The sequence below is a fragment of the Pelophylax lessonae genome (genome assembly GCF_965119305.1).
Source record: "Pelophylax lessonae genome assembly, chromosome: 1".
Classification (NCBI taxonomy): Eukaryota; Metazoa; Chordata; class Amphibia; order Anura; family Ranidae; genus Pelophylax; species Pelophylax lessonae.
This window is the reverse complement of record NC_138768.1, coordinates 870,543,078-870,559,594: the sequence shown is the minus strand read 5'-3', so window position 1 is coordinate 870,559,594 and position 16,517 is coordinate 870,543,078. Positions and strand designations below refer to the sequence as shown.

The 16,517-nt window shown below is 47.9% G+C and overlaps 1 protein-coding gene across 3 annotated transcripts in view; it reads right to left on the bottom strand.

Annotated features, from left to right (window-relative positions):
- Nucleotides 1-1,383: 1,383 nt before the first annotated feature.
- FAM219A (family with sequence similarity 219 member A) overlaps nucleotides 1,384-16,517 on the bottom strand; it is a 185,868-nt gene continuing 170,734 nt past the window's right edge. For 2 of the 3 annotated variants that reach the window (XR_014224830.1, XR_014224831.1), the window contains exons 6-8: nucleotides 2,588-3,199; nucleotides 2,510-2,541; nucleotides 1,384-2,463 (exon numbers count right to left, since the gene is read on the bottom strand). Coding sequence is in view for 1 of the 3 variants with exons in the window: in XM_082243030.1 (XP_082099156.1) it covers nucleotides 3,041-3,199 (159 nt within the window). In the remaining 2 variants the exon portion in view is untranslated. Of the gene's footprint in view, nucleotides 2,464-2,509; nucleotides 2,542-2,570; nucleotides 3,200-16,517 lie in introns of those variants that run through there. The other variant, XM_082243030.1, reaches the window with a different exon arrangement.

Genomic DNA, 16,517 nt, shown 5'->3' with positions numbered 1-16,517 from the left:
CTACCACTGACACCAACAATGGGGCACTATTCCTCCCAGTGACACCAACAATGGGGCTCTATCCCTCCCACTGACACCAACAATGGGGCACTATTCCTCCCACTGACACCAACAATCGGTGTAAGTGGGAGGGATAGAGCCCAAAAATCGAGCTCTATCCCTCCCACTGACACCAACATTCGGGCTCTGTCCCTCCCTCCGACACCAACAATCGGGGTCTATCCCTCCCACCGACACCAACAATCGGGCTCTATCCCTCCCACCGACACCAACAATCGGGCTCTATCCCTCCCACCGACACCAACAATCGGGCTCTATCCCTCCCAATGACACCAACAATCGGGCTCTATCCCTCCCAATGACACCAACAATCGGGCTCTATCCCTCCCAATGACACCAACAATCGGGCTCTATCCCTCCCACCGACACCAACAATCGGGCTCTATCCCTCCCCACCGACACCAACAATCGGGCTCTATCCCTCCCCACCGACACCAACAATCGGGCTCTATCCCTCCCCACCGACACCAACAATCGGGCTCTATCCCTCCCCACCGACACCAACAATCGGGCTCTATCCCTCCCCACTGACACCAACAATCGGGCTCTATCCCCCCCACCGACACCAACAATCTGGCTCTATCCCTCCCAGTGACACCAACAATGGGGCTCTATCCCTCCCAGTGACACCAACAATGGGGCTCTATCCCTCCCACCGACACCAACAATCGGGCTCTATCCCTCCCCACTGACACCAACAATCGGGCTCTATCCCTCCCCACTGACACCAACAATCGGGCTCTATCCCCCCCACCAACACCAACAATCGGGCTCTATCCCTCCCACCGACACCAACAATCGTGCTCTATCCCCCCCACCGACACCAACAATCTGGCTCTATCCCTCCCACTGACACCAATTATGGGGCACTATTCCTACAGACCACAGGTGCTATGTAAAATGTATACGCCCACTGACTGCCAAGTGCGAGGCATTGTCTACTCCCACTGACACTGGAACATTTTGTATTCTCGCTGGCCACAGTCCGGCCCCCCTAAAGTCTGAAGGAAAATAAACTGGCCCCTTGTTTAGAAGGTTTGGAGACCCCTGACTTAGATGAAATCACGAGTCATGTGAACTGGTAATTCTGTAGCCACTTATCTGACTCATTCAGCTGAGCTCAGATAAATGAAAGGTGGACTCTCATTGGTTCCTGAAGGTCACTGCATTTTGCTCTTTGTTCCTGAAGGTCATTGCACTCTGCTCTTTGTTCCTGAAGGTCATTGCACTCTGCTCTTTGTCTCTTCATGTAGGATTGGTTAATAGTGGCCGGCCTGTGTCTGCAATTCTTACAGGATGTGCACTTACAAGACTAAAAAACATTATCTGTGAATCGTGCGGATTGACCTTCTCCGTTCCAATAAATTGTACTTTTCCAATTCTCCTAAATACATACATGCAGATAACGTGATAACTAAATCATGAAACAGAACTGCCTGGATTTGTGAAATCAGATAAATCAGTGCTCACGTGATGAGAAGAAACACCAAAATGGACCAGATCGGGCCAATCCACAAGATACCCCAATCTATTCATTCATCTTTAGACCTGATTATCCTTCATGGTTTTGGCCTTCAAGACATTGAACAACACGCGATGAACATGCAAGAGACGACACGCTCCTTTATAGAATACAGAGTGGAGCCACCCTGGTCTGCTCTCGAAAACCGCCTTATCGCTCCGGGCCTCACAAAATATCACGTCGGGGGTCAGTGAGAGAAACGTTAGTGAAGACGCATGGGGCAGCGGGGGGAGGGTTGAGTGACGGTGAACAGTGTACGGGTGTTTAAATCCGAAAGACTCAAATTCATTGTTAGAATATCTGAATTTTCTATTAGTTTGTAAAATATGGACAAAACCATGGAGACAGAAGAAACCAAAGAAAGGAAGGAGGTCCTAGCCATTGTCATTCCATCCCTACGGGTGTTGGAGCAGTTGGGTGTCGCTGTCTGTTCTACTGTAGGATCAACATGGAACATCATGGGAACAGAACATGCTGCTCATGGCTCATCTATTGTGTTTCCAGTTTAGGCTGTCCACCAAAGTTGTTTACCCTATAAACATTGTAGAGCTAAGAAGACTTAAGAAAATCTGATTGGACAGTGTTTAATGGAGGGGGCTTATCTTGGATCTCAAAACTTAACTCAAAGAACCCCCTGGCATCTGACAACAAAGCCCACCTTAGTATTAAGTGCCAAGTCCTCCTCTGTTTGGGGGTCAAAAACTAGGACTACCCCCACTAAAAAAGTAAAAAAAAAAGTTAGGTAGTGTGATTACTGTAAACAAAAAGTTGAACAAGAAACAATTTTGATTTCACCTCTTTACACTCAACATGGCATTGCTATATACACGTTACTCTATGGACCTCCATGTGTGTTTAGGTGATTCTACATCAAAGTATGTCTCTACATAAATCCAGTGTGGTAACACAAGGCCTTCTCATCTACACCACTGGCCAAATCCAGTGTGGTAACACATGGCCTTCCCATCTACAGCACTGGCCAAATCCAGTGTGGTATCACATGGCCTTCTCATCTACACCACTGGCCAAAATGTCTATCATCAAGGAGTAGGATGGTCCGATGCTTGCTGCTTGGATGTGTCCTTCAACCTAAATAAAACTAAAAATATTTTAATATAGAATGTCTGGCTGGGTTCTGACCACCTTGTTTGGTCTACATGACTGCCCCCCTGCTATCCTCCAAACCTCTGATGTCTACAGGGTGATGGGAAGCTCACACTATTGTTGTGTCACTGACTGCTCTGGTCTACAAGGGAAGGTACATGTGTTCACCATATCAGTCCACACACCAGGTAGCAGGTCACATGGGTTGGCAGATAATAGAGAATGTATTGTTATTTTTTGGTTTCTCCTGGCTCCATGAACACAAATCGGTGCGTGTCCTACCATAGGAGGAAGCAATGGCTGTTAAGATTTACAGTTATCGTGGAATGCACAAATTGTGACCCCCCTCGCACATTACTGGATATGGCAGGCAGTAGACGAGGTGGCTTGGCAACACATGCAGGTGGGGTTGACAGATTTTGGGGGTATTAGATCCAGGTCTTCGTCGTCTGGGATCTCGTCTAATCGGTAGCCATCTTTCAGCAGCTGGATGTTCAAGTCTTGGTTGATCTGCTGCAAAAGGCAAAAGACAAAAGACAACAGCAGTGTTATATACAGCATGTCAGATCACCTCTTCGTGTTACCCAACATAAGCCATATCCTATATAAAAAGAATTCTGCCATGACCTGATCGGGAGCTTCTTCTGTGGACCTTGGCTCTATATACAGTACGTATTGCAACTGCCAGGGTCAAGGTAGAGCAATTTTGCACTAGGCAAATTTTGTATTGTATAACTTACCAGTATAATAAATGAATACCATTAGTAGAATTTATTGTATACACTATTGGAATTTGATGCATATACCCAGGAATAAAATAAAGTACTGGGGAGCAATTCTGTATATATATAAATATATAAACCTCCATATTGCACAATTATTGGCAATTCTATACCTTGGATTACCATGCTATTATAATTTAAAGTGGATCTAAACATAAAGAGCAGTTTTTGACCATCCCGTATTTAGTAGTTAACATCATATGGTGAGCTGCTGTCCAAAACATGGTGGAACATGTGTTGGGTGTATTTGGACTTGCTTAGGTGGATCTGGAAACCATAGCTGGATTGTTGGCCTTTTTTTTTTGTCATTTTGTATTTTATTATACATGATATAATAATGTATAATAGTTGATAAATTAAGATAATTATTATATTTTGTATAATAAAAAAAAAAATCTATAATAATGTATAATAGTTGATAAATAAACTTATTATATCATGTATAATAACAAAAATAACTTAAAAAGGAAGCGCTATGATGTAATGTGCAATCCTTTGAAGAAGGAATGCACGTCAATTCTTTATCATTTAAAGGAAAATCTTTATATATCAACTATTATACATTTTTTTTTATTATAAATAATATAATAATTATAAAAATGTATGATAGTTGATATACCTGATATAATAATTATAATCTTAATATAATAAAAAAAAAGTATAATAGTTGATATATAAAGATTTTCCTTTAAAAAAAAAATCAAAACTATACAAAAATAACTTTACATCATAGCTCTTCCTTTTTAAGTTATTTTTGTATAGTTTTGATTTTTTTTTTAAAGGAAAATCTTTATATATCAACTATTATACATTTTTTTTTATTATAAATAATATAATAATTATAAAAATGTATGATAGTTGATATACCTGATATAATAATTATAATCTTAATATAATAAAAAAAAAGTATATGATATATGATATATGATAAATGATATATAAAGATTTTCCTTTAAAAAAAAAATCAAAACTATACAAAAATAACTTAAAAAGGAAGAGCTATGATGTAATGTGCAATCCCTTGAAGAAGGAATGCACATCAATTCTTCATCATTTAACCACTTTTGAACCAGAAGGATTTGACCCCCTAATGACCAGGCCATTTTTTTGCGATTCGGCACTGAGTTTTTAACGGAAATTGCACGGTCGTGCGACGCTGTACCTAAATAAAATTGATGTTGATCACCTGTGTGATTTTTATTTTTTGCGCTATAAACAAAAATAGTGACTATTCTGAAAAGAAAATATAGCAGAAAGTGAAAAATATAACATCCCCCCAAAAAAAAAAAAAAAATCAAAATTTTTCATTGTTTTAGGCCAATTTGTTTTCTGCTACATATTTTTGGTAGAAAGAAATCCGGGTTTGGCAAGTGGTTAAAGGACAACTCCACTTTCGTGGAGAAAAAAAATTAGCAAATAAAGAAAAAACAATACAGCGTACACAATTGTGACACAAATCATATTGTAATTGAATGTTATTAAAAATGACCTTTCCTTTTCAATCTGCAGATGTTGTAATTTTCTGAAAATGCAATGCAATATGGCCGCCTGGAGCTGTTCTGTACACAGAATGTATACTGACCACACCCCCAGAAACATAATTTCCTGCTTGGGTGATTGGCTCACCAATTTTCCCAGAAGTCTGCACTAAGATACAAGTCAGATTTCTGGCATCCCCTGCAACAAAAATTTCATTTTTGGTGAGATACTCTCAATAGGAACACGTCTAAAGGGATGCAGGCCCAGCAGATTTACTCATTAGAGCCCTGCAGCTGCCACAGCAATAACAAAAGGTAGGAATCTGCAACAAAGTTTATTAAAATCCCTGCAATGTACAGAGATCACCCAGAGGGGAATGTTTTTTTCGCAACAAAAGTGGAGTTACGCTTTAAGGGAGCAGCTGTGAATTATACATTGCACACCTAATAGAAAAAAAACGGAATTTTTGTAAAATCTTACCGTAAAATTCCTTTCTCTGAGTCCTCCGATAGTCGCCGCCCACTCATACAGTCTTCACCAATGGGGTATTGACTTCCTCTCCTTAGGAGTAGCTAGGCAAAAGACTTGTTAAAACAAAAACATTTACATAGACACACCCATGGGGGCTGTCCCACTAGTCCAATACCCCTCCTGCAATAGCCATCCCAACTCAGTTTGGTAGCAAGCAGTTAAGTGTATAAGAACCCCAAAAGAGGGGCGGGCGGTGACTGTCGGAGGACTCAGAGAAAGGAATTTTACGGTAAGATTTTACAAAAATTCAGTTTTCTCTTAAGTCCTTTGACAGTCGCCGCCCACTCATACAGTCTTCACCAATGGGGATGTCCCAAAGCAGTGTAGACATGAGGGGTGGGAAACGCAACCATCAGAAAAGGCAACGCAGTACCCATATCAGAGAAAGGACAACAAAAAAGCTCAACAGGAGCAACAACCCAGGAAATCAAAAACCAACGGGGCAAAACAACCCCAACTGCCAGGGACCCACACAAAACCAGGGTCCCCCTATGGCACAGCCGCACAGAGAACTTCCGCTGATGCCTGAACATCAATTTCCTGTCTGTCTCCATGGCAGCCTACGTGTGGGTTAACCCCGCCTCCACTCCAAGGGTATAGGACCCCCCTCCCATAAATTTCAGCTCTCAGGTACAGCAGGTGTTCATTTTTTGTCCTCCTCCAAGGACCTACACTTCTGATGTCTTACTACGTCCAGCTTACCTTAGGATACTTTGGATGGTGTCTGCATGTCCAGAGCCCAGCCACGGGCGGGTGAGTGACATTTAAAATCCCCTGCTCTCTGCGGTTGACTGAAGCTTGATTGGCATTCTCTGACATGGGTCTGAAGATTCGCATTGCTTCCCTTCATGGCAGCGGTATTTGTTATTTATGTACACTTTGTTTGTCTCTTTTTCTATCACTGTACAATTTGTTTGTTTGGCCCAATGGCGCTGGAACGCTTCCTGCGTTCCAGCAAACCCTTCCTGCGTTCCAACAAACCCTTCCTCTTCCTCCTCTGCTTCTAGCGTCCAATCGGTAGACGCTTCGTGGTCCCGCGCATGCGCAGTGCGCCGCGAGCGAAGTCGAGGCTTGGTTCGCACATGCGCATTAGCGATCGCGGCCGCATCACCGCTGACGTCATTCCGGCGGGAGATTTAAACAGCTGACGATTCCCCTGTACTTTGGGAATGTACTGTGGGCGTTGCGGCAGCTTCCCAGTGTCTCTGGATTCCTTGCTACAGGTATGTGCAATGGAGACTTGACTGCAGAGGGGGGGGGGGGGGCGGAGGGTTGTCACCTCACAATGTATCACTGACATGGTGTCTGATATGTATTACCTTTCTTTATCAGTCTGGTTGTTTGGCCTGAAGTATGGATCCTGCGTCACCGCCCTCCTGTGGCCAGCCCTCTCACAACAGGTGGGTGCTGGCATTTTTCAGAGGGGGGGGCGGGGAGGGCTTGCTGGTCCCTAGGTCATGGCTAAATCCAGTGTCTCCCCGATTTTCTCTTTTTTCCATCAGCTCTCCCAGGCCTGATTTACCACAAGAAAGAGACCCTGTCAGACCTCGTGGGAGTTCATCCTCCAGATCTAAACGCCGTGAATCTCCATCAGGGAGTAGGCAACAAGGGAGACGCTCCAATTCCTCCCCCAGACACCATACACGATACCAGAGTCACCGCACACACCAGAGAGCCTGTTGGGGTTGTGGGGCGCATGTCCCGGAGGACAAGTCCCTATGTGAGCCATGTTTTGCTCATGCAGCCGGTGAGAGGGGGCAAAAGGATCAAAGATTGGAATCTCTAGTGAAGAGAATAGTACAACAGTCCCTGAAAGAATGGGGTACAGTCCCACCACTTGGTCCCACCACATCCAGTTCTCCAGGGGAAGTGCAGGAAGATCAAGGCCCCTCTCAACCGAGTATTACTTCTGCAAAGTCATCTGACAGTGATTCAGAAGAAGAAGGGGCTGTAGGCGGCTTTGAGTTCGCCCTAGTTTCACCCCTGATCAGAGCCATTAAAGAAGCTCTCAGATGGGAGGATCCTGTGTCTCCTCAGAAAAAGCAGCGGAAGTTCTTCAAGCACCTTGGTAAGGAGCGTATCAACTTCCCTTCCCTCTCTGAATTACAAGAGGTGATTACTGAAGAATGGAGTAAAGGGGATAGTAAGTCTTCCTTATCCTCCAAACTTGGGAAATTATATCCCTTTAAACCTGAAGATGTCGCCCGTCTGGAATCTGCTCCTCTTGTGGATGCGGCAGTTACAAGATTAGCAAAGCATGTCACTTTGCCACTAGATGACGCGGTCTCTTTCAAAGACCCTTTGGATAGGAAGATAGATCTGGACCTAAAGAGGATCTTTGTGACGGCCGGCGCGGCCTGCAAACCTGTGATGGCATTAGCAACAATGTCTAAAGCCATGGAAGTCTGGGTTTCCGATATAGAATCCAAACTTGGAAGTCTCTCGGAAGAAGCCGTAGAAAGTTCCCCTATTCACGAACTCAAGCTGGCTTCAGTGTTTTTAGGAGAAGCATCTATTGATGTTCTGCGTCTTCTGTCCAGATCGATGCTATCCTCAGTAACAGCAAAGAGGGCCTTGTGGCTTCGCCCGTGGATTGCAGATCCAGCTTCTAAACAGGCATGGTGTAAGATCCCTTTTGAGGGTACTTCCCTTTTTGGAAACAAACTAGACAGCGCCATTGCCAAGGCTACTGGCGGAAAGTCAGGTTTCCTCCCGCAAGACAGACGACTATTTGGTCAGAAGAAGCCTCAACCTAGGAGGCAATACACGGAGAGATCAAGAGATGCACGCTCTTACAAGCCTAATAGAGATTTCCGAAGAAACTGGAGAGGTGGTCAATCCTCTACTCGGAGGTCATCAAAAAATCCAGCGCCTGCTGGACAAGATTCCACTAAATCTTTTTGAGATTGGGCCCGTCCAGGCATGTCAGGTGGGGGCACGTCTTCTCCATTTTCAGCATGTCTGGGCGGCCTCAATCACGGACTTTTGGACCGTCAGGACGGTCTCTACAGGCCACAGATGGTCATTTCTGGCAGATCCAGTTCCAAGATTCATCTCAACTCATTTACCCTGTCTAGAAGAGAGAAGAGAAGTCTTGCTCGCCTATGTAGACGCCTTGGTGGCTCAAGGAGCGGTAGCTCCGGTTCCGGAACAAGAAAAATTTCAAGGGGTTTACTCACCCCTCTTCTTAGTCCAGAAGAAGAACGGGGCCTGGAGACCTGTTATAGATCTCACATACCTGAACAAGTTCATAAAGAACGAAAAATTCAAGATGGAAACACTCTCAACTATTCAAAGGGCAGTACTGCCGGGAGATTGGCTCGCCTCAATAGATTTAAAGGATGCGTATTTTCATGTACCTGTGGCAACCGACTTCCACAAATATCTTCGCTTCTGTGTTCGGAATCAGCATCTGCAATTCATTTGCCTACCCTTCGGCCTGTCTACCTCACCCAGAGTATTCACCAAAGTTCTTCTAGCAGTGGTAGCCTTCATAAGATTGAAAGGTATACGTCTACATCATTACTTAGACGATCTTCTGCTTCTGTCTCAAGAAAAGGATCAGTTATTGGCACACAGAGATCAGGTCATATCGACCCTCAAAGAGTTTGGCTGGCTGCTAAACCTACAAAAGAGTCAGCTGGAGCCTACTCAGCGCCTAGTCTATCTTGGGGCGCAATTCGACACCGTCGAGAATTCAATCTCTCTCCCATTAGAGAAGATACCGGTAGTGAGGGAGAGAATCCTTCCGGCTCTTTCCTCTCCTCGGCTGAAAGCCTCTCAGTGCCTCAAAATCATTGGCACCATGGTGTCCACGGCTCCAATGGTCAAATGGGCTCTCTGGCATATGAGGCCCTTCCAAAAAGGGTTCCTACAACAATGGAACACAGAAGAGAAAGATCAGTACATTCATATCTCCTCCAGCATGAGATACAGTCTTCTTTGGTGGCTGCAACGCAGGAATCTGCTCAACTGTCATTCTCTGGTTCCAGTCTCATGGACTATAATCACAACAGACGCCAGCAACTCAGGTTGGGGGGCTCATTGTCTGACAGAGATGACACAGGGGAGATGGTCTTTTCAGAGACACACTCCAGTCTCCAATATACTGGAACTCCGAGCAGCCTACCAGGGTCTTCGATCTTTCCAACACCTGCTAGAGGGGAAATCTGTAATGATTCGGATGGACAACACCACGGCAGTGTCTTATGTGAAGAGACAAGGTGGGACACGGAGTCTCTCTCTGCTACGAGAATTAGACCCGATCATGTCCTGGGCCCAGACTCACCTAGTAAACATCTCGGCAGTTTACATCCCAGGTTCACAGAATGTTCAAGCGGATTTTCTGTCCAGGGTCCAGTTGAACCACAACGAATGGTCGCTCCATGTGGAGTCGTTCAAATGGATTCTGTCGTTGGGAGTATCTCCCGAAGTCGATCTGTTCGCCTCCCCTTGCAACCACAAGTTGGAGAAGTATGTCACGAGGGGCAAGTGTCCTCAAGCTTACGGGACAGATGCACTAACCGACAGGTGGGAGTTCAGCAGGGCTTATGCCTTTCCTCCAGTACCCATCATTCTCAAATTCCTGCAAAGACTTCAAGCGGAAGATGTGGAGATAGTGATGGTGGCGCCTTTCTGGCCGAACAGGCCATGGTTTCCGCTACTCCTACAACTGAGCTACCGGGACCCGGTCCCTCTTCCCCTTAGACCAGACTTGCTTCTTCAGGGAACATCAGTGCACCCCTGTCCTGCAATTCTCCGGTTGACGGTCTGGTTCTTGAGAGGGAAAGGTTGGAATCGCTCGGCTGCCCATCTACAGCCATTTCCACCTTGATGAATGCTAGACGACCAAGTACTAATAAAGTATACTGTAGAATCTGGGCAAGATTCATGGAGTCTGCATATCCTGAAGGTATGTCTTCCTCAGTCCCTGGGATTCAAGAAATACTAAGTTTTCTTCAGGCTGGTCTGGATATGCCCCTTTCAGTGGCAACTCTTAGAGTTCAAGTTTCGGCCTTATCGGCCTTCTCCGGGGTCATGTGGGCCCAACACCCACTAATCCAACAATTTTTCAAAGGAGCAATCAGGCTCAATCCTCAGAGAAGACCTAGGTTCCCGAAATGGGATCTACCTCTTGTCCTAAATGCCCTCTCCAAATCGGGCATAGATTCCTCTTCTTCTATCAAGGACCTGACCATCCGAACTGTCTTCCTGGTAGCCATTACTTCGGCTAAAAGGGTCTGTGAATTAAGTTCTCTCGGATGTAAAGAACCATTCTTGACTTTTTTTCCGGATCGGGTAGTACTGATACCCAGGCTGAATTCAAATCCGAAAGTCACCTCAGTGTTTCACCAGAATCAGGAGATTGTCCTGCCTACTTTCCGTTCATCTAATGAGTCCAATCCTCATCCGTTGGATGTAGGAGAATCCTTAAAAGCCTATCTTCAAGCAACTGCACCATTCAGGCAGTCTGACAACCTCTTTGTCCTGTTCTGGGGAAAGAACAGAGGTAAACCTGCTTCATCTAGGACTATCGCTTCATGGATAGTGGCAGCTATCCAACAGGCCTATAGAGCTGAGGGGCTGGCTCCTCCGGAGGCGGTGACGGCGCACTCTACAAGGAGTATCTCTACTTCCTGGGCGGCTTCGCGGCACGTGGCTCCAGATGTGATTTGCAGAGCGGCTTCGTGGTCATCAGTCAATACTTTTATGACCCACTATTGTGTAGAGCCTGCTTCTCTGTCCTCAGTTAATTTTGGTTTGACTGTTTTGTCTGCAAATAGCATGAATTAAAATTTTCTTTGCTAAAGCATTCCCACCCGTGTGGAGTGAGCTAGTTATTTCCCACACGTAGGCTGCCATGGAGACAGACAGGAAAACGGAAAATTCCTATCATACTTACCGTAATTTTCCTTTCCCGATAGTCTCCATGGCAGCCGGAGTACCCACCCTCTCGTCTTGGATTCGGCTAAGATATGGAACACCTGCTGTACCTGAGAGCTGAAATTTATGGGAGGGGGGTCCTATACCCTTGGAGTGGAGGCGGGGTTAACCCACACGTAGGCTGCCATGGAGACTATCAGGAAAGGAAAATTACGGTAAGTATGATAGGAATTTTCCGTTTTTGTAGAATTTTGAAAAGGTGTGCACTGACGACCAAGTCGCAGCCTTGCACACCTGGACCACCGAGGCCTGATGCCGAAAGGCCCAGGACGTACTCACCAACTTGGTAGAGTGCGCCTTGACAGGGAAGGGCGGAACCCGCTCCTTCAACAAATAGACCTGGACAATTGTCTGTCTGATCCATTTTGAAATGGTCGCCACAGACGCAGCCATACCCTTCCGAGGTCCCTCATGAAGGACAAAGAGAATCCGATTTACGAAAGGATTCAGTCGATGACAGATAAACCCTGATCGCCCTGACAACATCCAAGGAATGCAAGGCAATCTCTTTAGGATGCTTAGGATTCGCACAAAGCGAAGGTAAAACAATGTCCTCATTAAGATGAAAATCCGAAACCACCTTTGGAAGAAAGGATGGGTTAGGTCGCAAGACCACCTTGTCCCTATGAACCACCAGGTAAGGGGAGTGGCAAGACAACGCCGCCAGTTCCGACACTCTGCGAGCCGAAGTGATCGCCACCAGAAAGGCAACCTTCTGAGACAGCAGAGGCAACGAGATCTCCCTGATGTTTTCAAACGGAGGACGTTGAACTTGGTTCTGTCCGTGTTACAAGTCCCATGGAGGTAAGGGCTCCCTTCTAGGAGGGGCCAAGTGACGCACCCCTTGAATGAAGGTGTGAATCAAGGAATTAGACGCCACAGGGCGTTGGAAAAGAATAGCCAGTGCAGATACCTGGCCCTTAATCGTGGGCAACGCAAGGCGCTGGTCCACACCAGACTGGAGGAAAGCCAACACCCCCGCCACCGAGTAAGAACGAGGAGAGAAGCCCCTGGACTCACATCAGGCAAAATAAGCTTTCCATGTACGGCAATAAATCTTACCAGACGAGGCTTTTCTAGCCTTGATCAAAGTAGGAATGACCTCTGAGTAGAGACCCCTGTCTCTCAAGACCTGGCTTTCAAAAGCCAGCGACTGTAAAGCAGGATGGAAGATCGGTCCCTGAGACAGTAGATCTTCTCGCATTGGCAGCCGCCACGGAGGCTCGACGGCCAGGTGACCGATGTCCGCGTACCAGGACCGGCGTGGCCAGTCCGGCGCCACCAGAATCACCAGATTTGGTTCCAAGGTCAAGGAACCTGGACAACAACTGAATCGGAGGAAAGGCATATATCAGATGATACTGATGCCAAGGCACCACCAGCGCATCCGAGGCGTCTGCCAGTGGATTGCGCGCTCTTGCCACAAACCTTTTCACCTTGTTGTTTAGCCAAGACGCGAACAGATCCACATCCGGGGATCCCCACTTCGCACACAGCATTTGAAATACCTCCGGGTGCAGGGACCATTCCCACCGGTCCAGGGTCTGGCGTCTCAGGTAATCGGCCTGCCAATTCTCCACACCCGGAATGTGAACTGCCTAGATCGCCGGGACATGAGTCTTGGCCCAAGACAGAATACTGGTCACTTCCTGGGCCGCCCGGGCACTCCTGGTGCCCCCTTGGTGATTGATGTACGCCACCGCAGTGGCATTGTCCGTCTTCACCCGTACAGGACGGCCCTGAAGATGATCCGACCAGTGGAGCAGGCATAGCCTGATGGCTCTCATCTCCAATATGTTTATCGGAAGGGAGGATTCCTCCTCCGACCAAGTGCCCTGGGCAGACAGGGTGCCCATGACGCCACCCCAGCCTGACAGGCTGGCGTCCGTGGTGATCACCGTCCATAGTAACGGCCGGAAGGATTTTCCTGCCGATACCGCCGGGGACTGAAGCCACCATAAGAGATCCATGCTGATTTGGCGACTCAGAGATACTCTCAGGTCCAAGGACTGAGGTAGTCTGTCCCACCTGGCCAGGATCTCCGCTTGGAGAGACCGCGTGTGAAATGGTGCAAATGGTATCGCCTCGAAGGCTGACACCATCAACCCCAGAGACCTCATACATGTCCTGAGTGACGAGGATTAGTTGTCCCTGAGGAACCTGACCTCGTTCTGAAGGGTCCGGAGTTTGTCCTCCGGTAAAAACAACTTTGCTTGAGCAGAGTCCAGAATCATTCCCAAATATGGGAGACGAATCGATGGAGACAAGGTCGACTTCTGAACATTGATTGTCCAACCGAACTCCTGGAGAGTCTGGACCGCCGTGGACAGATCGCACAGCAGGCCCTGACTGGTACTCGATCTCAACAGGAGATCGTCCAGATACCCCAAGACCGCAATGCCCTGTGCCCGCAACAGGCGCCAACACTTTGGTAAAGACCCTTGGAGCCGAAGTGAGACCGAAAGGTAACGCCACAAACTGATAATGATCCTCCGCGATAGCGAATCGAAGATACCTCTGATGATCCTCGAAAATAGAGATGTGTAGATACGCATCCTTCAGAATGATAGAGGCCAGGAATTCTCCCGGACTCAGGGAGGCCACCACCGAGCGGAGCAATTCCATGCGGAACTTTCGAACGCGCACAAAGCGATTCAGAGCTTTCAAGTCCAGAATCGGACGCACCTTGCCCTCCTTTCTGGGCACAGTGAACAGATTCGAATAAAACCCCCGAAATCTGTCCCGCTGAGGCACCGGGACGATCACCCCCTGGGCGAGAAGGTCTTGCACCGCCCGATGAAGATGCCGCAACCGATCTGGGGTCAAATGAAGATTTGAGGGAAAGAATCTGTCCGCTGGTCGTGAAAGGAATTCGATCTTGTACCCTGATCGAATGATTTCCTGAACCCACCTGTCCGGAATCCGGAGCAGCCAAGGTTGGAGGAAACTGCGCAAACATCCCCCCACCCCTAAAACGGGTGAGGGCGCCCCTTCAGGCAGAGGCGGAATGAGCCGCCGCACCTGCTTGGCCGGATTTTTGTTTGCCGGCCCAGGGTTTTTTCTGGACACCCTGGCCTTTGAAGGGTTTCCCCTTGTACTGTGCCTTGAAGGCACGAAAGGATCCCTGATTAGGTTTAAAGGCGGGACCCCGCTTGCCTCGGAAAGACTTGCCCTTAGGGTTTTGGGGCAGCAGAGTGCTCTTGCCCCCAGTAACCCCTTTAACCAATTCATCCAGGGATTCCCCAAAAAGGCGAGACCCCGCATAGGGAATGTCAGCCACAGTCTTTCTGGATTTCTGGTCAGCCGACCAGCTTTTCAACCAAATCAGCCGACGGTTAAGCACTGCGACACTGGACAGGCGCGCAGCCAAAGGGGCCTCATTTAAGGCCGCATCGCACAAATACATGACCCCTTGATAAATCTGGTCCACCATATCCACGGTAGTGGGTGGAGCAGAATCAGCCACAAGCGTGCGTCTGAGCACCTTGGTCCAATCTGCCACAGCCTGAGCCGCCATGACAGAGGCAAAAATAAGTCTGAGCATGGAACCCGCCACCACATAGGAGTGGCGGGCAAGTGATTCCAGCCTCCTATCCGTAGGATCCCTAAATACCAGAGAATCCTCGGTTGGAACCAGAGTAGCCTTGTTTAATCTGGCTACCGTGTGATCCACTTGAGGAGCCACACACCAGCGTGCAACCGTAGTAGACGCAAAAGGATAAAGAAGTTGAAACCTTCTTGGCACCGTGAAGGTGTGTTTTAAATTGCGCCATTGCTTATTCACTGTGTGATGAAACTCAGCGGGACAGGGAAAAACCTGCGCCGTCTTGCGGGTTCTGTGTGTACCAAAAGATGACACAATGCACGGAGAATTGGGCTCATCCTCTAAATGTAGTGATTCTTTAATGGCAGAAATCAGCGCGTCCATAGCCGCGCATTCCTCCGGCGTCCCAGGGGGGGAATCATCCACCCCTGTGACCTCCGCCTCCCCCTCAGACTCTTGTGGGTCCTGAGAAGAGCGAGACCCTGAAAGGGGTACGCTACCTACAGCAACCAATGTCACATTCAGAATCAGAAGAAAAAGAAATCCTAGGCCTTTTTCTAGCAGCACGTTCAGCCACCAGCACATCCATTTTGGACACCAAAGACGCCACAACAGCAGCCAAATTAGTCAGAGTAGAGGATTCAGAAGAACTAGAATCCCCCACAAGGCTGGCGGGAATTTGCTGTCCTGGGAGTCCATTGTAAAAAGAAAAAAGACCCCGAAGCACACCGCTACAATACTGTGGAACACAGACCCCCCGCAGGGACAAATGAAGCCAGGAAGATTGCACAATGGATGAAAAGAAAGGACAGCAGGACAGAGCCCACGAGAGTGTTACCAGCTCCTTCGGTCGTTCCTGAGTAAAGGAAGGAAGTGATGTCACCGCAGAGACTGAACTGAGGCTGCAGACCAAGGAAACATGGATGCCTATGCAAAGCAATGGGAAGCTTCGGCAAAATGGCCGCCGACATGTGCTCGGACCGATCGTTGCCACACACAAAATGGTGCTGCAAGGCGCCAAAAGACACTACACACAATGCTATACAAGCGCCCACAGTGAAGCCAGACATGCTGCCCACACCTAAAATGGCGGACCGGCGGTTTTAACCCCGCAGCAGTCGCCGCACGTGTCTGTACCTCCAATCACCCTCAAGTGTCACAGGAGAGGGATCCTCCAAACCCCACACAGCACACCGGGATCAGGGAGCCCAAAAATGCACAGTCATAGGGGATATCACAGACACAGAGGACTGCCGACCCCAGACAGAGGCCCCACACAGAATGTACTTACCTGTACCCGATGGCGTGGGGTGCCTCATATCAAACGGGAAACTGCCTGCCCTCAGATGGCAGGGGAGTGCCGTCAGCCAAAAACGCAGGACACCAGGAGCGCACGGGCGAACCGTGCATGCGTCCGGTGAGGTAGCCACCTCACAAGGCTGCATCCCTGAGGACAGGGATGGGTCGTTTATGAGGCCAGGGCGAACGCATAGCCTATTAAACGCTCGATGGCGGGCTGGGATTCCATCTGACCCTCTGTCCTTGAGAACCA